Source organism: Dromiciops gliroides, chromosome 2 (assembly GCF_019393635.1).
Source record: "Dromiciops gliroides isolate mDroGli1 chromosome 2, mDroGli1.pri, whole genome shotgun sequence".
Taxonomy (NCBI): Eukaryota; Metazoa; Chordata; class Mammalia; order Microbiotheria; family Microbiotheriidae; genus Dromiciops; species Dromiciops gliroides.
The window spans coordinates 370179677-370204318 of record NC_057862.1 but is presented as its reverse complement, the minus strand read 5'-3'; the positions used below and the strand labels follow the sequence as shown (position 1 = coordinate 370204318).

Genomic DNA, 24642 nt, shown 5'->3' with positions numbered 1-24642 from the left:
GCCCAGTTTTCACACGGTTACAGGGAGGAGGTTCAAGACTAAATGTCTTATGTTCTTTCCAGTCCTTCTAGGCAGTCTGTGGTTCTCACAACCAACTCTGGCTTCCTTAGGATACTCTTCCTCAAAGTTTGATCCTGATGAATTTTAAGAAGGAACCAGCCAAACCCAATGGGAGGAGACAAATCTGACATTGCCAAATGCAGCTTTATAGAACAGTAAGTACAACAGTTTCTCTAAGATGGTGGTGGTATAGTGAGGATTATAGTAATCTGTGTGTCCTTGTCCTGGCTAAACTTTGTATCTCCCTAAGGGTCTAAACACAGAGAATGCACTGTATACAATAAGTACTTAATAAATGGCCATTTGGTAATTAAGGGATGATGGGTACAAGAAATTTATGATTGCAGAGGTCATCCTTTTACCCAGTTCTTCGGTCAATTCTCCCTTCTTTCCCACCCTTGGGGAACAATGTTGCCCATGGAGCCAACATTAAATCCATGAGGATCACTATAACATGGCTTATGACAGACTGTGTGTCAAACAGTATTTTACCAAATGTAACTGCAAAAAGCCCAATATAGTATGTCTATCAAGCAAGCAGTACCCTATACATAATAAACATTTAACAAATGTTTGAAGCCTTCTAGAGACAAAGAACTCTCTATGGGAGTATTTTTCTCCCCCATACATGGGCCCTTTGGAAACCATCTTATATGCAGGGCCAAGCCTGAAGGTGTTTTTCAGTTGGTGTGCTCCCATATGTGAAGAGCTTCCTACAGTGTGACAGCAACCATCCAACCCAGGAAGGAGAGGCTTCTGGGTCTGTGCAACCTCTAATGGGAAGGTATGCCCCTCCACCCCCACCCCCTGGCAGCAATTCAGAACCCGTGCATTTTTCCTTGTGGGGTGGACTGAGAGCTGAAGGCCTTACAATAGAAATGTGTGTTTTTTAAACCTATGCTGGTGCAAAGAGTGTCCTAGAGTTGGGGTCCTGGGCTGAAAGACAGGAGAGACCAGAAATTATAATAAAGAGCAGTTCACATTTCCTCTCCTTAGAGAGGATTTAGGAAAGTTTACCTCTTACCAAATGCTTTCAGTTTCAATGAACAAAATACTCCTTGCCTTCTAGGTACTAAGGCCTGTGTTCAATGCTCTTAAGAATCCTATGATGTGTTTGCACATAGTAGGTGGGGAAAAGTTTATCATATTGAATTGAGGTCACCAGTACAAGTACTGTCATCATCTCCACTTTATAGATGAGGAAAGCAAGACTCATGTCAATGAAATGATCTGCCTAAAGTCACAAATCTGATAGATGGAGCAGTAGGGATTTGGACCCAAGGCTGCTTTTCCCTACTGAACCAAACAGGGATCTGCCACCAATTCTACTACCTGGCCCAAGAGGTAAGCAGAGTGAGAAAATCATGTTAGGGATTTCTGCCTTAAAGGATAGTTAGCAAGCTGACATGAAGTTTGTCTCCTAACAGCTGAAAATGCTACCCAGACACTGGTGCCTACTTATGTCCTGTTTGAATGAAGCCTTTAAGCTCCCCTGATGATGCATTTTTCTCAGAGATAAAAAGCACAAACCTGACCTGCATGCAAATCTCTATAAATGAGACAAAGACGATCTTGCTGCTACTGTATTAGGTTGGGTGGGCTTACTGCTACTGAATCTCGAGGGAAGATCTGGAGATAACCATTCTCCAGTATCTCTGTGAAGTCAGTGCACAACACTGTTTGAAAACCATGTATGTTTTGGGCTGTCAGAATCCTTTGAAGAACAACAACAAAAAAGGCACTGGCCCCCTAGAGAAGTGAGGCTGCAAAATGAAAGCATCATTCACTAAGAAAGAGAGGTGCTGGGTGAGTAAGTTTATAGCAGGCCATGGACACTAAGACATTAACTTAATTCAACAAATGTTTATCAAGGGTTTACTATGTGCAAGGCATTAAGTGTTTCCATTTTGAGACTTGTGGTCTAATGGAGAATTCAGAAAATAATGCACGGATGACCTTTGTTGGAAAAAATCAATAAGCACTCTTTCCCTGACAAAAGAGGTAATTATAAAAGGAAGTGCTCACAGAATTGAAGGGAGGAGGGGAAGGAAGTATTAATGAGATAATTAACATTTCTCCTACTATGAGGAGCTATGAACACAATCAGCAGCTTTGAACAAATCCTAAGAAAAACCATCAAGTGGTAGAAACATGCTGATTAAAATTTAGTGACAAGGGTACTTAATTTGTACTTAGGAGTTTCTATTTCTCTGCTTCTGACTTGTTTTTCCTATTGTTATATTTCAACAATAGAGCCTGTACAATATGAACTTTCTTTAAAAAACAAAAACAAAAACAAAACAATTTTCCTCCCCCTCCCCCCACTTTTTAATTGAAAAAAGGCAAAGACAAGTGACCCAGGATGAATGATGACATTCACCTACAAAAGATCTTCCATGGTTTCAGGCAGCCATCCATATTAAGTTATCCTATAGTGGTGATGGGGACTTTCTAGAAGGGCTCTACACTTGAGAAATGCCTCTAGTTCTTCACATTCCCTGCCCCTCAGGTACTACTTCTTCTCTCTTCAGCCATCCCAAAATATAGAGTACATTTTACCACTCTTGGATCTGAAGTAATCTGTACTCCCAGAATAGATATTTAACCTGTTTGTTACTTCTAGTTATTCATTTATCCTTAGGATGGAACTCTCACTCAAGATAGTTTTGCATCTCCATCTTGGAATTGCCTTCAAAGTACATTATTTTTAGACTCAACAGTAGGTTTTCTTTTTAAAAAAAAAATCTTCTTTTAAAGGTGATGGATTTAATTTTTGGAAAGTCAGAAGATATTCAGTCATAGCTAGTGAATAAAGAAAGCAGTCAAACTGGGGCTTATTTTTGGTGAACAAATATAGGACCACAAATCTTGGAGGCCAATTGTCTCACATGGGTCATAAACGGGCTCTGAAACGAATTTCCAGAAATGTTTCTGAGCAATGACAAGCTTGCTGGAATAAGCATGAAGTCACTCGGGCTGATTATTTTGAATGCCTTATTTCTTATTTGCTTATTAAATTAGTCTCAGGTCTTTGCAGCCACATTCTGTATGCTGAATGTTATAAGAATCAGATGGTTACAGTTCTGAGGAACATCTAGTCCAACCTTCTCATTTTACAGATGAGAAAACTGATGGAACTGGGAAGCAACATAAACTCACCATTCTTTTTATGAAAGGTATTCATGCACACATAGAAAAAACACAAGGCCAGGCATACCAAAACTAACTTTAATGTGTCCAAAAGCCAAATTAAAATTTGTGTCCTAGAAAAGGCATTTCATGTTGAAGGGACCAGAAGCAGACATGGAGCTCACAATCTGAGTGAGGGGTGAAAGGAAAGGCAGAATAAGACTAAAAATTCTCCAGCAGTTCCAGAATACGCTTCTGTTCATTCTCCCGGAATTCCTGGTTCTTCCCATCACCAATGTTTTCAGCATATTCTGAGGAAACAAAGGTAGAAGAACAGTGATCAGTACTTGATGGGGTGTGGGGGGGGGGGGGGTTAAGAAGCATGCTGTGTGTGCGTCAGCACCGCCACAGGCACTGTGCTGACTGTGTTTCATTTCACCCCTGACTGGGATGTGTCTAAAAAGTGAGCAATGGATTTCTCTCTCTCAGGTGTTCTCTCAGGTGGTGAAAAGCTTTTGCACCATGAAAGCATCTAGTGATCCTCAGTGGAAAAGCACTTAGGAAGGAGAAAAGAGAAAAAATAACCTTATTACAATTTGGAAACAATTCTGCTCCTGCCACTTTCTGTAATTCCTCCTCTTACTCTTTATTACTACAGACATCTGCAGGAAAACACGATCTGGGCTGCAGACATGGTCCAGCTGTGCATTTTCCACCTGAAACCATCATCCCTTATTACAGACTTCCTTCCATCACTTCAACTGCAAACAAACGTGATGCTTGATATTAAAGAACCTTCAGGAACTAGAGAGGCAACAGGAAGCAAGGAAGGAAATGGCTGGAAGAGAGGATCAATGAGTGATAGATCATCCTCACCTGCCAGGAATGCTGTCACATCCCCAGGAGAGATAGAGAAAGAACCATTATGAAACAGTGTGGTGTTTAATTTAATACCCTCGGGGCACCTTCTTATAGCAAGAGTCTTAATGAAATGAACTAACACTTTGTTCCTCTAATGCTTTGTGACCTATGAGGGAAGGGAATGAGAAGAGGCTGCCCCTCTGGGGTGCTGATTCTCCAGCAGTAAAGTTGGCCTCCCTGGAGGACCCTAATCACTTCCAGGGTTTAAGTGCAAAACAGAAGGAAAACCAAAGTCTGAGGCAATCTACTTGCTGAATTATCTCCACTAAGATCTTTATACAAACACTGAGCACCCTATAAGAAAAAGAGACAGACGTAGACTTGCTCAAAATTGGAGGTGCCTTCTGTGAAGGCAGTGATTGGAGGGTCTGTGCATTTTGCCTGTTTTTATATGCGGGCCCAGAATGAACCGTCTTTCCCCCGAAGAGGCCCCCAAAGTTAGAAGACTACTTTGTCTAAGAATTCTACTGTAACATGGTCCGGAAAAGAAAAACCACCTTTAATGGATTTTTTATTTGAAGGTAAGGAGAAAACTGCCCTTCCCCTGATGGCTATATGTGACTACCCTGGTGAGCCCTGTAAAGCACTCCCTCTCCCAAATGAAAGCCCTTCTGCATGCCTGTAAGCTTTCAAGAGGGGTCTCTTAGGCCCTCTTAGCTAAGTCGGCTATTTCTAAAGTGTTCAAGAGAAGCAAAAACTCTTGCAGGGCACCTGGACGCAATGACCTTATAAAGAGGCAAGGACGTAACAAGAACACCTTTGAGCAAAGTTGCTTCAGGTACCAATGTGGTTTTGAGTTGCCAGCTCCTATCAAGGCAACAATCTCCCTCCAACAAGTCCTATGCTGCCCGCTCCTACGTCACCAACCCTGATTAAAGACCTCATTACTTCTCTCCTAGTATACTAGAAGAGCCTCCTCCCACTCTCTTGACTCCAGTGTCATCCCATTCAATCCGTTCTGAACAGCTTACTAGAGTAAGCTTCCCTAAAGCAGGGACTCAATAAACATTTATTAAGCACCTACTATGTGCCAGGAACTGTGCTCAGCACAGTGGAATGAAGAGAAAGGCAAGACAGCCCCTGCTCTCAAGGAGCACACAGTCTGATGTGGAAGACAATCGGCAAAGAACTGTGTCCATGGAAGCTATACACAGGAGAAACTGGAACTAAATCAACAGAGTAATTGGGAAATGCTTCCTGTAGAAGCTGGTATGTTAGATATCTTTGAGAGTTACTCTGGATCAAAAGTTATGCGCAGTCTGATAACCTTTGGGGCCAAAGATGGTACTTTAGCTGGGACTTGAAGGAAGTTGGGAAGCCAGTAGGCAGAGATAAGGGAGAGCATTCCAGGCCTGGGTGGGTGGGTGGGGGAGCAGCCAGTGCAAATACTTGGAGTTGGGAAATGGGAGTGTCTTGATAAAGGAACAGCACAGAAGTCAGCGTATGAATGAAGAGTATGTGGTGACAGTGGGGCAGGTTGTGAAGGGCTTTGAATGTCAAGCAGAAGAGTTTTGTATTTGATCCTGGATGCAACAGGGAGCCAACGGGATTAATTGACTGGGAGGTGACATGGTTAGATCGAAACTTTGGGAAAATCACTTTGGCAGCTCAGTGGAAGACAGGGGGTAGTGAGAAGAGACCTGTGGCAGGGAGGCCACCCAGGCATAGAGTGATAAGGACTTGCAACAGGCTGGTGGCAGTATCAGAGAGAGAAGGGAATGTATATGAGAAATGTTATAGTGGTAAAATCAACAGACCTTAGCAAGAAATTAGATATGGGGACTGAGAGAAAGCAAAAGGTCAAGGATGACACTGAGGTTATGAAGCTGGGTGATTAAGTAGTGGGGGTAGGTTGGGAGAAAGGTAATGAGTTTGGTTTTGGACATATTGAGTTTAAGATGTCTATGGATGTCTATGGGACATCCAGTTCAAGATGTCCAACAGGTAGTTGGAGGCATGAGGCTAGCAGTCAAAGAGAGGTTAGGGTTGGATAAAGTTTTGAAAACCATCATCAGCATAGATGATGACTGAATCTATGAAAGCTGATGAAATCACCAGATGAAATAGTCTAGAGGGAGAAGAGAAGTCGGCCCAGGACAGAACAGGACACCCATACTTAGTGGGTGTGGCCTGCATGTAAAAGATAACTCTAAGGTTTTGTGCACGGATGACCGGGAGACTGGTGGTGCTAATAAAAGAAACAAGAAGTCAGAACTCGGGGCAAGTCTGGAGAAACTAAGTTCACAGATATGTTGAACTTGAGGAGCTGGCAAGATATCTAGGATGAGTTGTCTGTCAAGCAGCTGTAAATGCAAGTCTCAAGTTCAGGAGAGGTCGAGGTTGGAGATTTGGGAGTTATCCACATAAAGGGACCACTTCTTCAAATGTTACCATTTACAGCTGTAAGTGACCTTTCTCACCTCTGAACCCACAGAGCATTATTTGTACCTCTTAGACAATTAACATGTGCTCCCAGGTGTAGTTATCTGAATACACTTTATTTCCCCTATCAGCTTTTAAACTTCTTGCCAGAACTTAGATTGAGCTTATTCATCTTTAAACAAAGGTACATAAACACAGGATATTGCATGTAATAATTTTAGCTAACATTTATATAGTGCTTACTATGCGTTAGGCACTGTGTTAAGTGCTTTACAATTATTATCTCATTTGAGCCTCAAAACAATGCTGGGAGGTAGGTGCTATTATAACCCCCATTTTATAGATGAGGAAACTGAGGCAATCAGAGGTTAAAAAGAGACTTGTCCAGGGTTACACAGCTATTAAGTATCTGAGGCAAGATTTGAATTGAGATCTTTCTTTCGGTCCCAGTGCTCTATCTATTGCACCACCTAGGTCCCTATAGCAGGGACTCAGTAAATGCTTGTTGAGTGAAAGCATCTCCATTCTTTGGTCATTGCACAGATGGCTGGTGATTTCTCGAGCCTACATATACTTAGTCCCTCCCGTGACCAGTATATCTCATACCTCTTTCCTTCCTCATGAAAACTGGAGAAGAGTACCAGTTTTCCATTTTATCCATCATCACCCTTTGTTTCCACAGCACAGTCCTATTTGCAGCAAATCTTGGTGGTGCCAGCTACCTCTGGTTATTATAGCTACAGTAGCAGTTTATAAATATTAAACAGATTTCTCCCAGAGGTCTTGGGGAAAGAGTTCTCTTTGCTTTCTGGGGGGGGGGGCGGGTAGAGGGGGGGAAGAGAGATACACTCGGGGAGGGGGGAGTAGGAGAGAGAGGGAGGATGAGTTGGGTGGAGAGAGAGAGAGCGTAAGAGATGGCACACACATCAGCAGCTTCTCTACTTCCCCAGCCTTTTCAAATGCTCTTATAATAAAAGCTTTGATGGAGCTCAGAACATGTAGCAGTGCTGAACGCATAAATATTAAAGCAAACTTTCGACAGCAGGTTTACTATTCAGACACTGAATACAAGCTGTTCTGTTTATGTTAAGAAAGAGGGAGGAGGGAGAGATGAAGATGGAGGATGGCAAAGTGCTCTCTTCCCAGGCAAACATTTACCAGAGGATCTCACAAATCTTCTTCAGATCCTTGGGACTTCTAGCTCCAAATTCCTACCCTCTAAAGGGGCATGGTGGAGAAGGAAAGCAATAATAATTTTGCTTACAAACTACTAATGATTATGGAGAAATCCTGAAGGAGCCAAAGTTATCTTTCTCCCAAGGCTATAAAGAAGACATTTGAACCTTAAGGAAAGTTTAGAGAAATTTCTACCGAAGAAAAATAAAGTTTGGATCAGAAGAGAAGTCTTAAGGGTTTTGCCAAATAGAAATTAACTTAAAAAAAAACTTCAGAAATTCTAAAAATTACATTTCTTGAGGAAGAGGAGGATATCTTAGACAGAGTGAGAACAAGTGAAATAGCAAGGAACAGAATGAAAATTCACTGGAGATTTCATGAAAATCCAACCAAATAACCCACTGAAACTATGCTTGTGCATGTGCTACCTAGCCATAGCAACAATCCTGAAGGTCTGTTGTGGGGAGTTTTTGGGTGGATGGAGAGAATTTAGCCTGTGCCAAAGCAGTTCACAATGAAAGCCATAAGATTTTCTGCTACTGGCTTGTTTATGGAGATAACACAAGGAAACACAGACCCTCGTCTGTGCCCTAACTGCTGGATTCAGATCTAGGGCAGGAGCTGACAGACCCCCGACCTGTTTTAAATCTTGGCTGCTTCCAAATGCGGATGTGAGCATTTCCTTCTCTCAAGCTTAAAAAAGAGCCACCGTGTTCCAGTGTGGTGTCATCTTCAGGCTAAGGATGAGTTGGGATTTAAGGATGTGTTGGGATTCTGACTGGCTGCGTTTTCTCTTGCCTGGCTCCTTTTCAGTGGCCAAATATTCAAGTGGGACTTTGCCTGAAGCAGCTGTTCCTTGCAACTCCCAAAGCTGTGTATTTTGCGTACACAACAAAGGATAAACCTATCGGCTTCTGTGGCATTAAAAACCCAGAGGAAATGCACTGGTTACCAAGTGGACAAAAATCAATATGAAAATGCTTGTTTACAGGGATCTAGGAGGATATTTCAAACCACAAAGAGCACAAGCAAATTAAAGGGCCAAGGGCCAATTTCTAAAATAATTTTACAGTCCTTACGTCTTTCTGGCTCACTACTGATTATATTTGCTTCAAAAATCTTTGATGTTTTTCTCTGCAGAATCACCCTGGTACCTTATACAATAGTTGTCTCCTCCTAATATCTGGAGTTAGATTCTGTTAGCAATTTTCACCTGAGATTTCAAAGTCTTTAAGGAACTCAGAGCAGTACAGTGTAGAGAATCTCAGAAGTACAACACTAATAACTGTGCAGCCTTGGCCAGTTCATTTAATCTGCAGAGACTGATCTTCCTCATCTGTAAAATGAGGATAATATATTGGCTGTGATTCAATAAATACTTACTGAGGACCTACTATGCACAAAGCACTGTTTTAGCACTGCAGGGGATATGAGGAAGTGACCCTCCTCCCCTTAAGGAGTTTCAGACTGCCAGGGAGACTGAGACACTTGCTGAAAGAACTCTTGATGGAGAGAGGGGTGCAAATAAGGAACCAGAGAACCCTGGAGAAGGGAGTGTTGTGATCAGCTAAGGGTAGAGGGGAGGGGCAGGGCACAGAGAGGAGTGGGCAGTTAGTAAAGGCTATGTAAGTCACAAAGTGAGACAAATCCAAGGGATTACTATTAACTTTTGCTAGGAACATTTTAAAACTTAAAAGCTGAAATTGCAGTTCATCGAATCCTAAAGTCTTCAAGTTATAAGAAACCTTGGAGTCCTTCTATCCCAACAGGTAACTGAACAGTGCTACTTCCTACAAACAGATAAGCAGTTAACAGAAGCAGTGATCTCTTCGCCAGTGATGGGGAACCAGCTCTCAAGGCAGCCTGTTTTTTCAACAGCTCGAATGTTGGAAGCTTTTCCTTATTATCTGCCCTTCTGTGGCTTCCAACCACTTCTCCAAGTTCTACCATAAGGGCCCAAAGAAAACAAGCCTAAACCTTTGATATGATGGCCTTTCATAACTAGAAATTGCTCCCCTGAATTTTCATTTTCCATAAATTTGCTTCTCCCCCCCTCCCTTTTATGGCTTATAATGGCAAAATAACCAATCAATATGACTTTCCTTATTACAAGATGACAATTAAACATGACAACACGCATGGCTCTCTCTATCCACTATCACATTAAAACTTTGCAAATGTGTACAAAGATGCCACCATTTCAGCACCTGGCCCCAGATTAAGATGAGCAAGGAAACCAGTGCTAATTCTCAAGTCTATGTAAGTACCACTCATCCCTCAGAACCTACCAGGCAGTCAGCAACAAGGGAAGCTGTACTTTGGGAACACGAAGAAGCCGTCTGCAGAAAGGGGCTTTAATGAGCCATCAATTATTCCCAGTTTGCTTGGCAACCCCAATGTAGGGAGGGAGGAAACCAAAAAATATAGGAAAAAGGGACCCTGCTGTGCTTGCATCATCAGCGCTTTTCTGAGACCTCAAGGGATACATCAGCTGTCATGCTGCCAGCAAACCTTAGAAAATATGTAGGCCATAAAATCAAAGTCAAAAGCTCACATCTAATTAGTATGCAAACAAAATGAAATAAGAAAGCAACCCGAACTGAAAAACAAAATTAAATTTGAAGGACAGACTGATGAGCTGGTTCTCTTTATGAGCTTTTGTTTTCAGTTGGATTTTTTGGGGAGGGAAGGAACAACAGATGGGTGCTACACTCCACGAGCCTAGCATGCTGCTAAGGCCCCACACTCCCCCAGTATATCACAACCACATTTTTATTTACCACCTCAATACATACACCCACTCAATCCCATCACATTTACATTTGTCTCCTGGCAGCATCTATGAAAATATACCAAGCTGTCCAGATATGTCTTGCATTGGACTGGATGGTAGAGAGTACAGGTGACTGGCATCATCCACAGAGGTGGGCAAGATGAGTCTCCACTGTACTCAGTGCTTCACCTGACTGTTTAACTGCAGCTTATCAGTGTAGGGAAAAGAGGAATATTCCAAGACGAATTGAGCATGACTGAGGTTGGGACATCAGAAATGTGGTAGTTCTAGCAGCTAGTTTAAACATGCATTCATCAATAAACACTTATTAAGCATTCCCTAATGTACACAGCATCTAGTAGGAAGAAAATAAGCAAGGGATAAGATAAGATAATATAAACTAGAATGTTAAGTACATAAAAGGAGTTTAAGTCTGATGAAATGGAGGGAATCACTTCTAGCTGGGAAGAATATTCAAGAGAAGTTTTCTTAGAAGATGTTTAGCTCAGGAAGAGGAGGTAAAGCAGAATCTGCTGGTTAGAAGTAATGATGTGAAAAAAGCAGGAAGGCAGGAAAGCACAAGACTTGTACATAGTCTAGTTTGGCAGACTATCAGGATATGGCTACCAACCTTTCTCCCACTCTCAACTAATTATTAGCACTGTGCACCTGGAGCATTTATCACATAGTGTCCACGTAGACCTCTGAGTCTTTGTTGAATTAAACTAAAAAGAAAGGGAAATCGGAGTAAAATTGTGGAGGGTCTTGAATGTTAAGCCAATGAGCATGGGCTTTACCTGGCAGGTAATGGAAAGTCATTGAAGGATTTTGAGCAGGAGACTGGTGTGATCGGTCATGCATTAGGAAGGACCTCTGTGCAGGACAGACAGAAGGAGTAAGACACTAGGCAGAACAGTTAAGACTATCACAGCAGTCCAGATGAGAGCTCCTCTTTTACTCTGGTCTCTGAGGAAGAGATGCTTCTTCTATTTGCCCAGGCCAATGCCTCCTACTCATATCCTCAAACTCCAACTCCATCTTGTTTCCTCATGATGACTCCTGATGACTCCTGATGTCATTGATTGTTTCCTTTCTCCCATTTTCAGCCTCTCCTTACAAGTGTGTTCAAGTCTCCCCCATCATGTCTGTCTGTGTCTGTTTCTCTATGAGATTACTAATGATTTAACTGCTAAATTCAAGGACCTTTCCTCAGTGCCTATCTTGTTTTACCTCTTGGCAGCTTCTGATGCTGCTGACCACACTCTTATCCTGGACAGTTTCTTCTTTGGCTTCCATAACACCACTCTCTCCTGTTTTCCTCTACCATCTTACTATTTCTTCTTTGCCTTCTTCCTGGGATCATCTTCTATCTCTTGCTCTCTTACCATGAATATCCCCTAATGCTATGTCTTGGGCTCTTTTCTATCTATATATTTCCACCATTGACCATCTTCTTCTGCTCCCATGGATTCAAATATCAACTCTACACAGATGATTCTCAAAGCTATAAACATAATCCTAATCTCTTTCCTAAATTCCAGCCCTAAATCAACAAATACCTGATGGACATCTCCTCCTGGATGTCCTATGGTCATCTCAAACTCAATATGTTCAACCTGGTCCCCCTCCATTTTATTCCAGTTTTGTTGAGGGCACCACCATTTTCTCAGGTATTCAAGTTTGTAACTTTAGTCATTCTTGACTTTTTGCCACCACTATCCTTCCACAGCCAATGGATTATCTTATCAAATCTACCTCCACATCATCTTTCATATTCATCCCCTTTCTACTCATATAAAGGGGACAGGCTAGTTCAGGCCCTCATCATCTAGACTACAATAACAGCCTCATTAGTCTGCTTCTAGTCTCTCCCCTCTCCCATCCACCCTCCTCCAAAGAGCTGTCAAAATCATCTTCCCAAGGCACAGTTCTGAATATTACTTCCCTGCTCAAAAACCTTCAGGGTTTTTCCTTCTACTCCTCAACTTGACATTTCAGGCGCTACATAATCTAGCTCCTGGCTATGACTCCCATGTGTGAACTTTATTTACCAGCCAAGCCAGTTCTCTGAACTTGATACATAGCTATACATTCACACTAGCTATCTTCCATGTCTGTCAACAACCAACAAGCATTCTTTAAGCACTTACTGTGTGCCAGGCTCTATACTTAGCTCTGGGAAAACAAAGAAAGGTGTTTAAGGAACTGACATTCTTATGGGAGAGATAACATGTAAATAACTATTTACATACAAGATACATACAGTGTGTGAGTGAGATAGAATCCTGAAGAGGAGGTACTAGCAGTGAGTGGGGAACAGGATTTCAGAAAGGCCTCTTGTAGAAACTGGGATTTGAGCTGAGTTTTAAAGAAAGCCAGGGAAATCAGGAAACAAAGGTAATTAGGGAGAACATTCCAGGCATGGGAAACAAAAACATGGAGTCAGTATATGGAAAATCAAATGCAGAAAAGGGGACATATGTGAGAGATATTGTGAAAGTAGAAACAATAAGACTTGGCAACAAATGGGGGGGAGGGGGGAGTACAAGTGAGGACCTGAGGTTGCAAACCCAAGTCACTGGGGCCACAGTGGTGCTCCTGATAGTAATAGGGAAACTGATAAGAGGACAGAGCTTGATAGGAAAGATAGTGATTTCTGTTTTAGACATGTTTAGTTTGAGATGTCTTCATAACATCCACCTCAAGATGTCCAATAAGCATTTGGTGATGTGAAAGACAGGTTAAGACTGATAAATGGATCTGAAGATGATCTGCATAGGCATGCTAACTGAACACCCGCAATGAGCATAACCTAGATGAAGGTTCAGCAAAGGAGACCAAGAAGGAACAATCAGTCAGGTAGGAGGAAAACGAGGAGAGAAGAGTTATGAAAACCTAGAAAAGAGCAGTCAAGTGAAGAGGGTGACTGAAATGTGTCAAAGACTGCAAAGAAGTTAAGAGATTAGAATGAGGATTGAGGAAAAGCCATTAAATCTGCTAATTAAGAGATCATGGCTAATTTTGGAGAAAGCAGTTTCAGTTGAATGATGAGGACAGGAGACAGACTGCAGAGGATTTAGAAGAGAGTGAGAAAAGATAAGGAGGCACCGATTGTGGATGGCTTTCTTGAGGAGTTTAGCCATGAAAAGGAGGAGACATGTAGGATGACAGCTTGTAGGGATTGTCAAATCAAACGAGGATTTTCTTAAGGATAAGGAGATGGGTGTTTTTGTGGAAAGCAAGAAAACCGCCTGTAGATAGGGAGAGATCAAAGATTTGTGAAAGAGCAGGGATGATATGGGAAGGAAGAGTGGGAAAGTGTGGTAATTTGCTGGAAAATACAGGATGGGATGGAAAGTTAGTTTGGATTCCAAAGATAATATTAATTATTAGGATCTAGAGAATAGTAATAGAAAAAAAGATGAGTGGGATGGGATTGCTTAGGTGTGTAGAGGGGTTTGTTTTCCAAGAGGAAGGGATGAGACAGGAAGGTAAAGGGAGAGAAGGATAGAAGACATATGAGTGATGTGACATGAAATAAACGGGAGAAGATGGAGCTCTTGACAAAGGACCTTAATTTTTTTGGTGAAACATAAGACAAAGTCCTCAACAGAGAGAGCAGAGAGTTGATGTGTGATTAAATAGGGGAGATGAAGGGGAGGGGAGAGTCAAAGAAGACTATGGTTAGAAGTATGGATGACTAGGCTTCTCCACTCAACCTATCAGCAGGAAGAAACATTTATCCCCCCGTTATACAACATACCACCTGAAGCAGACAGGCCAGGGCTTTAACATCAGATACATCCCTCTTTTGTCAGCTAAATGGACTACTGTGCCGATGCTATTAACCCAGAGGATATCCACTACATGAGAAAACTGGCCCAGAAGAGGAAGTGAGGACTCAAATATCTGCTATGTGTTCAGAACCATGCTAGGGGTTAAAAGACATGGAGGTACAAAAGTTATTGCTTATTTGGGCAAAGTCACTTCCATTAACCCAAGAATATCACAGAACGATACAGAACAGCCAAGTCTATGCTACAGTTTAGTCTTCAAGGAGTTCAGAAAACACAGACCAGGGAAGATGGAGACTGAATGGTAGGGTTTGGACATCAAGAAGGGAAGAGGAGAGTTGTTCTGGGCAAAAGGAAAAGGACTAGGAGTGAAAATGACCTCAGCGTGTTTATGAGGCCGTGCAGGCTAAGACAGCTGATGCTAGAGAAGAGAGAGGATCCCACAGGCTGGTTTAAAACTCTGAGTAATCTAAAATGCCCACACAATCAGTTGAGGTTAACCATCCAATGAAAGGAAGGAGGAATTCCTAAAGGGAAAAACATCCTGCCTCTTTTGTGATAACAGCTCATGACCATACTCACTTCCTTCCCTGCAGATCACCAAATCCACTTTTGCTATTTTGACTACAGGGGTTGAGATGCAGGCAAAAGAAGGGCTGCATGAAGGGAGAGCTGAGAATAATAAAAATTCTAATTGAACATGTGGGCGTTAAAGGTAAATGCCATTTAAAAGATAAAACTGCAAGTCACAACAGCTACATCTTCAAAGTGAAGAGTAGTATTTTCATACAGTGATCCACATTAATTTGGTCTAGAAGGATAAATACCCAGTGGATGCTAATGTGCTACAGGTGGCCTTGAGCCAGGTTATGAGGCTAAAGGACCATGTGGGTCTAAGTACACACTATATTTCTCCCCCAAATCTGATTTATGTGAACTATAATTGGTGTTATTTTTCAGTGTCTATTTTGTTCCTTACAAAGGAGACTGCATTTTAAGGGTGTGGCCTATATTTAGACCAACATAATGGCTCTACTTTGTACTCTGGCAGTAGTGTGAAGAAGGGGTTAGAGGCAGGCAAAGACTGGAGGAAAGGACTCCAGGTAGGAGGCTATCAGGACACTCCAGGTAAGAGGTGATTAGCCTTGGTGATATATTGGAGGACATTAGTTTTTGTAAATTCTGGCCTCTTGAATTCATGAACAGAGATAAAAATTTAGAGAGACAGATTTAAAACAGAAAAGATGACCTAGACAGCTATAGCAAAATGAAAAATAAACTTAAGAGGACAAAGAGCGCCACTGTCAAGGGCTCAGAAAGAGGAAGTGCAGCCCGGTTCTCCACAGCTGACTGTAAAGTGCTCACCTTTGATGATATGTCGGACAATCTTGATGGAGCTTCCACGCATGTTCAGGATCTGATGTACCCTTTGGCGAATCTGTCAGAGAATAAAAGAAAAAGAGATTAATTTTTTTTAGCAGACTATGTTAGCAAAGCTCTTTCTCTTCCAGCCAATGTGCTTAGAATGGTGCCTATGCGAAAATAAGTCAGTACAAAGAAGAAGCAAGGATGAGATCAGTCTCAATATTATTCTTTTTGTTTGTTTGTTTGTTTTTGGTTTTGTGTGGCAATGAGGGTTATGTGACTTGCCCAAGGTCACACAGCTGCTGTCAAGTGTCTGAAGCTGGATTTGAACTCAGGTCCTCCTGAATCCAGGGCCGGTGCTTTATCCACTGTGCCACCTAGCTGCCCCCTCAATATTATTCTTTTGAGATGATCTACACATGTCAAAAAGGAAGAAGCACATAAGGGTATTTACCTGGGGGACACTGGCATTACAGATCTCTGCCATGATGTAACAGATGTGCTGCAGGACAAAAAGCCCAGCATCCAAGCGACGGAGATAGAATTCATCTTCTATGTCGTCATCAATGATCTCTCCTCGTCGTACCATGTCCTGGAAATAAATTAAAGTTCAAGAATAAGCATAGGGACGGAGACAGAACAACAGGCAATTCTCTTACGAACAATCCATTCTATTCCACTCTCCCCACAACCAAATTAGCTGGTCTTTTGATTATTTCAGATACTCCTTGACAAATAATTTTCAACTGTGTGCACGAACTCCCCAGTATTGTGTTTAATGGTAGTTATCAACCTTTTTGGTCTCAGGACCTTGTTACACTCAAAAATTATTGAGGACTGACTGCCACCCTCCACCAAGAGCTTTCGTTTATGTAGGTTATATCTACTGATAAAATGAAAACATCTTAGTATTATTATAAAAAGAATTTTTACTTCAGGGATCCCCCAGAACACATTTTGAGAACTGGTGGTGTATCTTACATTATTACTTTACATAACGCATCTATTCCTATGGATTCAATGATCAACCACAAGACACAAATCTACTTATCCCAATGTGCTTTCCTTATACTCCCTCCACTCTATTCCATCTTGCATAATATTCTCTGATAAGACATCCTGCTGTGTCATGGCAGCCAAAAGACAACTGGTCAAAGCCTGAGACATGAAAAGGACCTATCAAAAGGTTCACATGGGCTTAGGTTTAAGATGAAGAAAGTAAGTTCCTAAAGAAATGTCCATTTAGGCTAGTTTCATGTTCACAATGTGTGTCATCTTTAGGCTATGAAGAAAGAAGAGATAATAACAGCTCACATTTATTTAGCATTTTTATGTTTGGCAAGTACTTTAAACATATTATCTCATTCAATCTTCACAACAAGCCCATAAGTGTTTATTATCATTATCCTTGTATTGGCTGTCTTAGCATGTAAACAGTACCTGAACATAGTATAAGAAATACTTGTTGATTGACTGGTTGACTGATTTATATTTTATATTTTACAGATGACTAAACTGAGGGTCACAGAGGTTAAGTGATTGGCTCAGGTTGAACCCAGGTTATCCTGATTTTAAATCCAAGGCTTCCAATCACTATACTTTCTCTTGAAAAAATGAAATTAATTCCACAGACCACCTGCCAGGAAATGTCCACAAGAATATAGTATCAGCAAAACTTGAGATGATCAAAATGCAAACTCAACATGAATAAAAAAGTGAACCAAGACTCAATTCAAAGCCCACTCATTTCACACTTCTCATCAAGCTTCTCCTAGGCCTTAGTTGATGTGAGAACCTCAACTCTTACAACAATACTTAGAAAATTGAGGTCATTTCCTATTAGCTTCCTCTTCCCCTTACTTCTCAAAACTCCCTGACATCATCCTTGGCTCTCTTTTCCTTTCCTCTAGTCTTTTTAAAAACAGTATTTTATTTTTTCCCCAGTTCCACATAAAGACAATTTTTAACATTAATTTTTTTTTAAAAGTTGGGTTCCAAATTTTCTCCCTCTCTTCTCTACCTTTCCCTTCCCAGAGACAGTAAGCAATTTGATACTGCATGATATCAATCATACAAAACATATCATATTAGTCATGTTGTGAAAGAAGATACAAACCCAAAATTGGAAAAAAAAACACCAAAAAATACAGCAAGTGAAAAATAATATGATCTAATCTGCATTCAGACTCCATCAGATTTTTCTCTGGAGATGAACAGCATTTTTCATCATGAGTCCTTTGGAACTGTCTTGGATCACTGTATTATTGAGAATAGCTAAGTCATTACAGTTGATCATCATCATACAATACTGCTATCACTGGTACAATGTTCTCATGGTTCTGCTCATTTCATTTTTCATCAGTTCATATAAAAGTCTTCCCAGGTTTTTCTGAAATCAGCCTACTCATCATTTCTTATAGCACAGTAATATTCTATTACAATAAAATACCACAACTTGTTCAGTGATTTTCCAATCAATAGGCATCCCTTCAATTTCTAATTCTTTGCCACCACAAAAAGAGCTGCTGTAAATATTTTTGTCCAAATATTTCCTCTAGTCTTTGACAACAAGATTGTCCTTCTTGCATAAACCAGTCTCCCTATATGTCCTTGATCCCATATCCTCTTCCCTCCAGTACTCTAGTAGACCGCTCCCTCAAACACCACTCCTCATCTTTAATTTCTCTTTATCTTCTCACTTTTAGGTCAGAAACCACCAAAACCACGCAGTGAGCTATTCCTCGTAAAAAGGATCAAAAAAGAGGGAGAAAAAAAAGATACTTTTGCAAATCAGTTTGATTATATACAATATTCAATGTCTAAAATTCCCTTCCTCTGCCCCTCAACTTTTTGGCTTGCTTCAAGTCTGAGCTAAAATCCCGTCTTCTGCAAGAAGCCTTTCTCAGTTCTCCTTAATATTAGTTACCATCCTTCTGAGACTGTCTCCAATTTAGCTTGTATATGTTGTTTTGAGAATTTTCCAGCCTGGTTTCTTGAAAGCCCAGGGAAAATCTTACCCATTATCATTTCTATTAAACTGGGGGGTCAAAAGTAAATGGATTGGGGGCAGCTAGGTGGCACAGTGGATAGAGCACCAGACCTGGATTCAGGAGGACCTGAGTTCAAATCTGGCCTCAGCCACTTAACACCTACTAGCTGTGTGACTCTGGGCAAGTCACTTAACCCCAACTGACTCACAAACACACAAAAAAGTAAATGGATTAAAAAGAAATTTGTTAGTATACTAAGGAAGACTGCTCAGGCTGATTGCAGCTTCAACTTTTTATAGCACAGAATGGATTTTTATAGCTTTTTAGGCTTGCTTAGAGTACACTGCCACTCAAGTAGCATTCTGTGGAGGAAGTGTGCAAGTCTCAGGGTCACAAAAGGGGTTAAAGGTCAAGTTTGTTCCTGTGGGAAATGCATTTCTTTTGAGCTTAGTCTTATCAGAATTCCCTATATAGGCAGGAAATCTCTAAGATGGTGGTGACCTCTTTTAAAATATTCTGTTCATCCTATTGTTGCAAACAGAGAAGAAAGTCAAGCACAAATCCTAGAGCTCTGTTTCTGTGGTCTCAGAAGTTACTTTAACTAAGGGAAAGAAGTTGTCCCCAAATTCACAGTACTTAGGTTTATCTACTATCTCCCTCACTGGAAGGAGTTCTTTGAGGGCAGAACCTGTTTCAGCCTTTCTTTGTATTCCCAGTGCTTAGCAACTATCTGGCACATAGTGAGGGCTTAATAAATGCTTAGTGACTTAAATATTTCATACTTATGGGGTCCCACTTCTGCAATGAAGGAAAGAAAGTACACATTCTCCACTCCTCTCCAAGGCCAATTTTGGTCATTATAATTATACAACATTCAGTTTTATTTTTCTGTTTTCTGTTTACATTGTCTATAGTGTTTTCCTGGTTTTGTTTACTTCAGTCTTCATCAGTTCATAAGTCTCCCTATTTTTCCCCAAACAGTAATATTCTGTTATATTCGTGCATCACATTTTCTTTAGCCATTTCCCAATCCATGGACACTTTGTTTAAAGTTCTTTGCTACCACAAAAATCCTTGAATATTTTGTTGTATATGAGACCTTTCTTTTTTTTTTTTTTTACTTCCTTAGGATATATACCAAGGAGTGAGATCTCTGAGGCAAAGGGCACAGACATTTCAGTCACCTTTTAAGCAAAATTTCAAATTGCTTTTAGAATGGTTGGACATTCACAGCTCTACCAATAATGCATTAGTTTGCCTGTCTTCCCACAGCCCCTCTAATACTATTTCCATCTTCTGTTCCCTTTGCCAATTTGCTGGGGCTGTGGTGAAACTTCAGTACTGTCCTGATTACTTTTCTCTTATTATTAGTGATTTGTAGTAATCTTATATGGCTATTTACAGTGTGTAATTCTTCTTCTTCTTTTTTTTTTGTTGGGGCAATTGGGGTTAAGTGACTTGCCCAGGGTCACACAGCTAGTAAGTGTCAAGTGTCTGAAGTCGAATTTGAACTCAGGTACTCCTCAATCCAGGGCCAGTGCTCTATCCACTACACCACCTAGCTGCCCCTGTAATTCTTTATCCATTGGGAATGGCTCTTGGTCTTATGGATTTATGTTAATTTCCTATGTATATTGGGTATCAGCCCCTCATCAGAGATATTTAATGTGCTATTTTTGTTCATGTGAAAGTTTTTCCATTTCAATTAATTGGAATTATCTATTCTATCTTTTTGTGATCAAGGAATAATATTTTCTAATGTGATGAAACTGGTGAATGGCAGGCAGCTTTATGTATAAGGCTTATATAAGAGCATATATCTAGAAGAGGAGAAAACTAATAATCCATGCACAGAAAACTCTTTCTCCATACATATTAGCTGGAACTACATGGGCTAATTATTTGGATAAATCCAGGCTTATTCTTAGTTCCTCTTTTACCTTAGGAGGCCATGGTAAGGGGGGGGTGACATGATACAAAACCTGGCTGTCCCATTGACAACTATAATTATACATGGTGACAGATCATCATATCTCTCTTCACAAGCAACTAAAGTGAACTTTGATTTGTCAAAATACTTTATTTCTGTATATATTTGGATTGGACAGTCTAATTTTTGAGAATGACCTCCTATTAGACACACGCACCCACATAAATGACATTCTAACAAAAGTGATCTACTTTCAGCTTTCTCACCACTCTGTCTTGGTGCCTTTGTTCACACTTTTGCCTGTCCCTAGAATATCCTCTCTTGCTCTTTTACCTCATGAATTCTCCCTTATTCTTTTTTTTTTTTTTTTTAGTGAGGCAATTGAGGTTAAGTGACTTGCCCAGGGTCACACAGCTAGTAAGTGTCTGAGGCTAGATTTGCACTCTTCTTCCTGACTCCAGGCCCAAAGGTATATCCACTGCACCACCTAGCTGCCCTTCCCTTATTCTTTAAAGGGAATGAAATACTACTTCCTTCACTGGTTGATGACTGATTCCTTTATTCTTTGACCTTACATAGCACTTTCTTTTGTATTTCTCTAATGTGTTTCTCAAGTAACATTGTGTATAAGGTAACCTGTTTGTGCCTCTTCTACCTACTAGACTGTATCACAAAGGCAAGAAATGGTTTTAATCTAAAATTCCTATCACCTAAGGTAAACATTACTAGGTACTTAAAGTGTGTTGAATGAATTAATAAAATCACAGAATCTCAAAGGGAAAGGAAGACAGCCAAAGTCAACTAGCCCAATCTATACCTCAATAGGAATGCCTTCCACAACATCCCCAACAAGTAAGTAACTAGTCTCTGTCTGATGACCTCTGAGGAAGAGGAACCCACAATCTATCTGCTAAGGTAGCCCAGTCTATTTCTGGACACTTCTGATTACTTCAAGTTTTTCTTCAATTGAACCTAAATCTGTTTCTTTCTAGTTTCCACACACCCTATTGACTCTTCCTTAAGATTGTACAAATCCACTCCTTTTCTCTTTAAACCAGGGCCCAGATAGCCCTCTGGTCATAAAGAATCTCTTGCCTAAATTAATGGAACTTCTTCCCATGTACTCTGTCTCTAGCATCATTCTCCTCTAGTTGTTACCAAAGCCAAAGGTATCTTTTCCTTGAACCCCTTGGACTATACCACTTTTCCTCCCTAGGATCCTGGGAGGCAGGAATGCTTCTGACTATACTATTAAATCCCAGAGGACCCCTCATTTATTATTTACCACTTCATCCATGAAACCTTCCCTGTATCCCTGTAATCCCTCACTCCTCTGAACTCTTGCAGCTCTATATTTGTAACTTTTGCTTCCTTGGAGTGCTTACTGCATACTACCCTGTATTGTAATAATGGGCTTCTTTTTCTCCCTCATTAGACTATAAGCTCCTTGAGGGAAAGAAATGTGACATAGTGGAGTGAGAAGATGGGCTCTTAATAAATACTATCTGACAACAGTTTAACTCACACATATTTGCTGTCTACTATTGCAAGGCTCTGCTGAGTATAGGAATATATGGAATGTAAGACAAATAAGAGGTGTGTCTACATATAAGAAAGGCAGTGTGGCAAGGGAGACAAAGCATGTACATATCACAAATAACTGATACAATCAATAATAAGTATATGCAAGGGGTACAATGTGCCATGAGAGATCTAAGGAAAAAGAAAAGGGAGGGAGGGAGGAAGGCTCTCCTGAGCAAATGGTATATTAGTTGGGCCTAAAGGATAGATTAATTGGCATCAATTGGCAGAAGTGGGGATAGTGAATCGTGGTTAGGGGGATGACATTCTAAGCATAAGGAATAAATACACATAGATGGAAAAGGGTAGGTCAAGTTCAGAGAATGTATCACCATCCATTTCTTAATTCTAGGCTATTTTTCTTTCCTCTTCTTCAATGCTGCCTTTTATGAACAAATCTCCCCTGGGGATCCTATTATTTCCCTTTGCTTCCTATTTTCCAAGCATTCCTAGGAGCCCGTATGGCCATCAGTCATCAACAAGGAGCCCTGGGAGGCTGTTTAGAAGCAGACAGTGCTGCTCTTTATTTGCCCAAGGGGCCAGCCCATAGCAATACAAGTTGTTGCTTTACTTCTCCTTCCTAAAGGATTCTACTCTGCTGCTGTGAGTTTAAAAAAGCAAGAGGCCTGCCAAGCTCTGGGCCCTATACTGCCCTGCAGATCGCCAACACTAATTCCCAGCTTCATTGAGTAGCAAATTGTATGGTCATTTTGTAATAGCATTAACACTTACATGGCAGTCTTGCAGCAAAGCATGATATCCAAAGCATTTAAAAATAAGAAGACCTCTTTTGTTTCCCATTTATGCATAATTATAGCTTCCTGCTTCGGGACTCCTGAGAGTCCATAAGCATGGAGAATTGACAGGAAAATATCCCATTTTCACTATGTGTTTCTGAGAAGCTATTTATAGAATGGGGCAACTAGATGCTGTAGTATTTGGGGGGAAACACAAAACATATTAAAGAAACAGTAAACTCTGTCTTTGTCCTCGAGGAGTTTGCAATCTATCTGGGCTGACCATGCATACACATATGATACCAGAATAATAAAATACAATATATCCTTAAGTAAAAATGAACTTCCTAGGTCTCAGAGGATCCAAGAAGCTATAAAAATCAGTATGAGTTAGTCTTCAAGGGCTTTCTGGAAGGAATGTTTTGATTTAGGTATTGATCTAATATTTTATAGGCATAGGCAGAAAATTAGTGAGCTGTGTTCAAATTAGTTTGGATGGGACATAGGTGCCACACTGAGGAGTAATTAAAGATGATGTCTGAGAAGTATAGAGGGGTCAGTTGATGGAGTGCTTTGAGGAGCTTATATCTGAAATGATGAGCCACAGGAAAACACAGGCGGTTCCTCAGCTGGGGAGGTGGGGGTGGAATCACAATGAAAGCATTGTTAGAGCAAGGATATTTTAGTCATATAGATGCCCAGGTGTTGGGAGCAAGTACAGATAGGAAAATTAGCTAGAAAGAAGGTGTAAAAGTTTGGATCTTGGGATCTAGAATAAGGTAGTGGCTGTGAAATTTGTAGCTAGAAGTAGATTTCAGACATTATGAAAAAAGAACTGGTAGGATGTAGAATTAAAATCTTAACAGCTTGGAGGAACCTCAAAGATTATCTTGTTGGTTTTTTTGTTTTGTTTTGTTTTTTTAAAGAAACCCAGGTAGGGACACATAGTTATAGTAGATGTGGGGAGAAAAAGAATGGGTAAAATAAAAGAAAGACCCTCCAGGAAAACACAAGATGGTTAAGTTACTGACAAAAAACAGATTTGGGGAAGGGATACAATTTTGGGGTAAGTTAAGATTTTGACATGTTACAGTCAGTTATCAGAAAGACTGGAGATGTCAAATAAGCAAATGGAAAAACCAGAGTCCAAGGTTAGAGCTGGAGATGCAGACTTGAGAGTTGTCTGCTTAACAATTAATCAAGCATTTATTAAGTATGAGACTATTACACACTAATGCTGGTGATATGAGTATAAAAACTGAGCAATTTCTCCTCACAAATCACTTAGATTCTAATGGGGAAGGTAACAAGTACATATTTAAGTATATAGAAAAATAAATATAAAGAGAGTAAATACTACACAATTACAAGCAAGGTATTTTGGGGGAGAGGACACTAGTGGTTGAGAGGCATCAGGAAAGGCTACATGTGAGTTTCTGAGTTGATTTCATTGTGCAGAAACTCATCAATCTGATGATCATATAGATGATGAGCCAGCAAAGGAGATAAAGGAACAGTCAGAAAACAAACCAGGAAAAAGTAGCATCATGAAAACTCAGAGGAAAGAATATCCAGGAAGAGAGGATGGATAAAGACTGAAAAAAGGCCATTAGATTTTGCAAATAAGAGATCAATCATAACTTCGGAGAGAGTAGTTTCTTTTCTTTTTTTTTTTTTCTTTTGGTAAGGTAATGGGGTTAAGTGACTTGCCCAGGGTCACACAGCTGGTAAGTATTAAGTGTCTGAGGCAGGATTTGAACCCGGGTCCTCCTGACTCCAGGGCCTGTGCTCTATCCACAGTGAC

At 40.6% G+C, this 24642-nt stretch overlaps 1 protein-coding gene across 2 annotated transcripts in view; it reads right to left on the bottom strand.

The window, feature by feature from the left end:
* Nucleotides 1–3274: 3274 nt before the first annotated feature.
* Nucleotides 3275–24642, bottom strand: part of CTNNBL1 (catenin beta like 1) — a 200454-nt gene continuing 179086 nt past the window's right edge. For both annotated transcript variants that reach the window (XM_043983996.1, XM_043983997.1), the window contains exons 14-16: nucleotides 16055–16192; nucleotides 15601–15673; nucleotides 3275–3500 (exon numbers count right to left, since the gene is read on the bottom strand). In XM_043983996.1, the coding sequence (XP_043839931.1) occupies nucleotides 3412–3500; nucleotides 15601–15673; nucleotides 16055–16192 (300 nt within the window). In that variant the 3' untranslated portion in view covers nucleotides 3275–3411. The remainder of the gene's footprint in view (nucleotides 3501–15600; nucleotides 15674–16054; nucleotides 16193–24642) is intronic.